The following is a 6726-nucleotide window of genomic DNA, read 5'->3' on the forward strand; positions in this document are numbered from 1 at the left end:
TGTTCATATGCAGCCAGCTTTGAAAGATGGCATGGTCATGGATCCTGCGTGTGTTGAAGTACTTCTAATTCATCCACTCAAGACATGTTAGCCACAGGATCTAAATGGTGGGATCCTCCTATTGTACACTATTAAAGAGTGTGTGAAAGAGACGCTAAGCCTCAAGCAAATCAAGAGGATGCCACTTTGATTCATGTTGAAAAAGGTTTATGCAAATTATCCAGGCCGCACCCTCATGTTGATTGATGGGCGAGTTATGTGACATTCTCACTAGACTATCATACAGCAACCTCTTTTATAATTCAGAACCAAAAGGTTATAGTCAAAGTTCAAACATCACCAACAATAGATGGATAGAAACCATGAATACAAAGATGTAAACATTGCTTGAATGTGGCACGTGGGATGTATCTGACAGCCTTAAAGACAAAAAATGTAGTGGGAGCAAGTGGGTGTATAAAATTAAATATGAAGCATATGGTACCATTAAGAAATTTAAAGCATGACTCGCTGCACTCAAGAACACAGGCTGGATTACGAAGAGACGTGTACGCCAATTGGAAAAATGGGAACAATTCACAAAGTGTCGTCCTTAGCTGTTATATATGGATGGAATCTAAATCAAATGGACATAAAAAATCATGTTGTATGGTGGCCTCAAGGAAGAAGTATACATGAAGCAACCTCCCAACTATGCTCAAGGTGATGTGACATAAAGGTATTGTGACTCAAGAAAGCTATATATGGACTCAAGCATACCCCAAGAGCCTAGTTTTAGAGCTTTTGTAGGGTTTCTCATAACATGATTTCATATGTAACGATGTTGGTTGCTTCCTGTTTATTTCTACTAAAGTGCTTCTGAATCATTAGAGTGATTTTGCTCTAATCAAACAATATAGTGATGATCATTGGTGAAAATGAAACCTACTTATCTTAGTAATTAAAATACTAAGAGAATAGTTTCAGATGTAATATTTGGGCCGGTTGTAATATTTATTGCAGATTGAAATACACAAGAAAATTGATTTAATTACCCTAAAACAACATAAGTATGCAATTGATCTATTCAATGCACATGCATCATTGGTTGTAAGCCCATGCTAACACCCATAACAACAAAGTTGCCAAATGATAATAGAGAATTTTTATCTCATACAAAACAGTAAAGAAGCATCATGTAGCACTCTCCAATATTGGACTTTCACGAGACCTGATATAGTATACTATGAAAGTATGAATCAAGTACCGTAGTTCATGCATTCCTACAAATCTTTACATCTAGATGCAATTACAACGATTTTGCAATATATTAAAGAGACTTGCACTGAAGGACTCATGTACAGGAGATTGTCTCATATATCCATTCCAGTTTAGATCAAAATTGTTATAATGGCATATTCTGATGCCAATTAGGCAGGTGAGCCCGAGATAGGAAGGTCAGTTCTGAGTAGTCTATATTAAATAATCATTTTGTTTCATGAAGCAGTTGAAAACAAAGAACAATTAAAAGAACCAACACATAAGCTAATAATGTGCCATAGCATCTATGACTGCAAAGATGACATGGGTTCGACATCTTCCTACTTCTTCCCATCAACATCTAGATAAACCCATATTGTATTGTGATACCGCAGTGCAATCTCCATATCTATCAATCCAGTACACCACAATAAAACCATGCATATTGAAATAGACAAACACTTCGTTCTGCAAAAAGTATAAGAGCAAGAAATCTAGCCTCGGCTCATTACGATTGAGTTGCAAGTAGTCAATATCATGACTAAACCTTTAACCTGAAGTCAGCACAATGTTATCAAGGCCAAACTCTCAATGGTCCTAGACCATGTCCATTTGTCGAGTGTGTGAGAAGTATTCAAGCAATTGGCCACCAGGGAAACAGGAGTAGTTTTTTTTTCATGTGTATTTTAGACATCCCTAATGTAAGGGTATTCTTGCATTTCATTTATACACCATAAGGGTACTCTTGTAATCCAAAGTTAAGGAGGTCTATTATAAATACAATACAAGTCCCAAAAGAAAACATCTATAGATTCTTCTCCAACATGTGGTCTACGCCTCTCTTCTTCCTCTCCTCTTTCAACCTCTTTAATGCTTGTGAGTGCAGACATTCAAGAACATGCAGCAGCCAATGAAGTTCTCAAGGAAAGTGCAACTTTTACACATTGATCTTTGGAACCGCTTACCAACATTTTCCTCTTGAAAATGGCAGGCAACACCATCATTCTAAAATTCATTTGGCAAGTGACAAAACTAACTAATCTCTCTTAAATTAGTGGCACTCTCATGCTATTGATGATTGATGATGAAACAAATAACCAGTAAGTTTTACATGTTTTTAGATGAATCAAATGTCGTCCAACTACTATCAGTGAATTAAATCTAGTTTTATTGCATAACGTATGTTAAGATTCAACAATACTTCAAGGTCTATGTGTCAGTGTCGTCTATGAGCAACCTATCATTCAATTTTCTTCACTTAAGCCCAAGTTTATAAAAGAAATAGGCTACAAACCCTCCATCAGGGCATGCAATTTGATTAGTTTGTTTGTTGTAATAATGCAATGTATTTGAAAATGTAGTAATCATCAATACCATCATCTTCCTTTAGCCCATCGATTTGGAACCACATATGTGATTCCAGTGCCTCCATCAAACCAAAACATGAATTTATACACAGTCTTTTGTAACACAAAATCTCCCAGTTAGCCACACTTTTTTCGCATTCCCCATGTTACATTACATTGCCATTTCACAATGTTGTTTCAAAACTTCATACCACATGAAAAAACTAGGCTCCTTCATTTTTCCTTTTTATTGGTACAACATTTTTAGTCCTAGCTCTATCCATATTCAATGCTGCTGAAATATTTATCTTCTGTTATCTAGCTCAGCCATATGTGCATTATCTTTCTCCAATTTTCTTGTAGCCCAACTCTCAAACCAGACATATGGAAATTCCTCCGAGGGTCCTAGAAAAATATCCTTCCAAATCATAATGGCCCTGACATAAATAACAAACAAACTAATTTTATTTGGCTTCAATTTTCCAAAACTAAACATGCCAATGAAGTCTTCGTCAATTCCACCACCTTGATGTAGACTGGAGCCCCAACACTTTGACTTCATTATCTATTACGCCTTTGATCTATGTCTTCACCAGTATTTTACTTTATATTTGCATTTTTACCACTAGCTACTAAATACTATATCATTAGCAAGCTCTGTTATACCATAAAGACTTCTGATTGAATAGTTGATGTTACTTCGTCAACAATCAAAGGGTCAAGAGATTAGTTTGTAGCCCATCCCAAAACATGTTGATATATCCACACATTTCCAACACTATTTTCAACCTTGAAATGAAAGATCTTATTAATTTCAATAAAACCAATAAATAGTAAGCAGTGCATTTCTTCATTCTATGTTTTGAGTCTATTGACTAACATTTGCTTCAAAACTCCGTCAAGAGCTTTTTCTAGATTGGTGAAAGCCATCTATAATTTTCTCATCTCTTTAAACTCTTCGATAAAATATTTTTTTTTCCTCCTAGTATTACAAACTAATACTAGGAAACATTTGATTCTGTTCGCACATTGCTGCACTTTGTGTCCTAAAGCTTCATTTCATGCCATACATATTAACAACACAATTGTTGGTACAACTTTTAACATCCTTTTCATCTATTATTGACATAGAAGAAAATAGTATTCCGCGATTTATATTGTTTAATCTTATTATAGAAGAAAACATTATTCCTCAATTTATATTGTTTAATCTTATTACATTTAAATGTTACTGAACAACTCGTCCAACAATTCAAACCCCACCTTGCTTATTAAGGTCCATGCTTCAACAAGAACAGTGTATTAGGCACACCACCATGTTTCTTCTTGTCTTTCTTCAGCAGTATTAGTGGCCAGCTTCAATTCCTCATGATGAATCTCCAGAACATACAGTATGAAGTTACAAGATTAGGCATGTAAATAGAGAAGGAACCAAATCACTGTCAAAGATCATTGTGATTGACTTACATATGCTTGCTTTTACACTAAATAACAACAACCTCCAACCATTTCCATTATTCAGATCCATTGTCAAAGATTGTTGTGATTGACTTACATATGCTTGCTTTTACACTAAATAACAACAACCTCCAACCATTGCCACTATTCAGATCTATTGTCACAGATCATTGTGATTGACTTACATATGCTTGCTTTTACACTAAATAACAACAACCTCCAACCATTGTCACTATTTAGATCCACCGTCATTGCCAATGTTGAGATCTATTGTTGCCTCAGTGCATCAGAGTCATGGCTTAAAAATTCCCAATATTTTGTCCTTAAAACCATCATTAGTGATTGAAAACAAGCACGAGGCAAGTGCTCCATATAAATTGATGCAAGAAAAAAGATTCACATAAGTTACTGGAGACCTAACAGCCACCATCCAACTTCCACAGTTTTTATGCTGAGGTCGCATAAGAATACAATCTTGAAACCCTTTTCATTGCCTTCTACTCAATATTTATGCTGCCTACAGCCATCTTAGTTTAGTTTTGTTTGATAGCAGTTTCATATTTTTGAATAATTAGCATCAATTATCAACTTTACTAGTCAGTGTCAATCTACCAAAGATCTCATGCACCTTGAGGATCATTGACGCACCAAAAAAAAGTATTCTCTTTTAATTACTGAATGCAATTACCTATTCTTCCTCCTAAAAACCTTAAATTCCAGTCACCCTTCTAAAACACATGCTTGCAAACTCCTAAAACCCAGGGTCCATCAATGGATAAGGATATCACCTGAAAGCATCCATCAGCCATTAGCTGCAGTAACTGAAAGAAGATTTATAGCCACCATTACAAGTTGAAAAGAGGAAACACCCAGAAATACCCACACAAATCTTCTACAAACTAACCTATTTTTAAAAATATTGTCTTCTGCACCAGAATGATTATCATAAATGCTGTCACGAAGAACACTGAAGGCTGTTTGAACCAGTCCAGACCAGAGCATGCCTTGCAGTGGTTAACTGCATGATCTCACTAGACCCATGAACTAACAATAACCGAGTCAAGTTTAATGTTCAAAACGAAGTCCTGGGCTGATGTAGTACCACTCTCAGCACAAAATGAAACCATGGCAAACCATCAAAAGTTGTCAACAAAAAAAAAAAAACAGAAATACGGGACTCAATTAGCAGTTTTTGATGAGACGAGAACAAAATGATTGATCAACTTTAATTGCACGTATAAACGCCAAACAATCCCTCCTATATTAACCAGGCACTAATCCCACAAAAGAATATAAAGCGATAACCTACTCTCTGCAACACAAATACCACAAAGAAAACAACACCCAGAAAGGGAAGAAAATCAACTTTGAGAGAAAACTACCCAATCCCCCGAAACAACTAAGCAAGCCAAACCCCAAATCAAGAAACCCTAACCAAGCGCTCACGGAGATCGCAACCCAGCCCATAACAAGCCAATTACATGCAAAACAGGTAAAGGCGCAAGCTAAACGAGAGAAACCCACGAAAGAACATAATTAGAGCGAATACACAACTCTGGGGCAAGCATGAACCTTTCGGAGGGCTCAAGACGCCTACCTGCATAGAATCCGCCATTGGGGACGCCTTCCCTTGAGCACCCATATTCTTCTTTCCTGAGAAATCACCAATTTCTCAGAGAGGGAGAGAGTTTGAAATAGTGGGTTCGATACGGAACGAGACGACGGAAAAAAGGGAATGTCCAGAGAGAGAGAGAGTGGGAGGCGAATCGAGGGAATGAAACGGGGAGAGATTGAGACAAGGGGATAGTGTGAGAGTGAGGGCGGAGGAAGGAGATGAGAAGGAGGGGAGTGATCAAGAGAGCAATCTACCCGCCATTAACGACGCAAGAAACCCTCCCGCCATTAACGACCCAAGAAACCCTCTCTCTCTCTCTCTCTCGTTTTTCGTTTTCACTCCTTACGCGGAACGAACGGAAAGTTTCGCATTTTATATTGAGAGAGAATTTCCGGAAAGCAACCAATGTTTGAAAAATTGCTCATATGCCCTCCGGCCACCCACCCTATGCTGTCCACCTCAGCTCTCTCTAAGTATCAAGTTTTCCATCCCATCGCGTAAACCGCCTGATTGGTTTCCTTCATCAATGTAAGATGTTAGAGTTTGTTTCTGTTGATGTATCCTGGTCGGGGTCTGCGTAACCCTATTTAGTAAGCTAAAACCATATTCGATCATGCCAATATGGTTTTGATCAATGTTGTTAAAATCGGTTTGAATTGCCCGGATCCAATTGCCCTTTGCTGATTCACGTGTTATTCCAATTCATTTTTTATTTTTAAGAAATTGTTTAATATTTTTTAAATGTTTTTATTGTTTAATGACATGTGTCATCTGATAGTAAAAAGTTGTCAATTCACAAACGATTCTATTCGATTTGTTTCTTTTGTTTTGATTTTTTTGCTATTGAATCGAAGAACATCTAAATTCCATTACAAGTAAAAAAATTGGAACTTTTTTCGCCATCCAAATTCAAATCCGTTTTAGTCACATCTATCCCACACCCTGTCTACAGTCAGACCTGTGTCCATAAAAAGAACACTATATCCAGTTCTTACAAGGATTACATAGTATGGACCTGGTCCATGCTTGATAAAATAATAGTTCTTAAATTAAAATTTCTAGATCTTA

At 36.8% G+C, this 6726-nt stretch overlaps 1 protein-coding gene across 2 annotated transcripts in view; it reads right to left on the reverse strand.

Moving 5' to 3' along the window:
- The window catches only part of LOC149846269 (uncharacterized), a 50932-nt gene extending 45038 nt beyond the window's left edge, over window positions 1–5894 (reverse strand). For both annotated transcript variants that reach the window (XR_016430272.1, XM_089996277.1), the window contains exon 1: window positions 5641–5894. Coding sequence is in view for 1 of the 2 variants with exons in the window: in XM_089996277.1 (XP_089852403.1) it covers window positions 5641–5685 (45 nt within the window). In the remaining variant the exon portion in view is untranslated. The remainder of the gene's footprint in view (window positions 1–5640) is intronic.
- Between the last annotated feature and the right edge of the window lie 832 nt (window positions 5895–6726).

This window comes from Nuphar pumila, chromosome 2 (genome assembly GCF_984573655.1).
Source record: "Nuphar pumila chromosome 2, dmNupPumi1.hap1.1, whole genome shotgun sequence".
NCBI classification, from domain to species: Eukaryota; Viridiplantae; Streptophyta; class Magnoliopsida; order Nymphaeales; family Nymphaeaceae; genus Nuphar; species Nuphar pumila.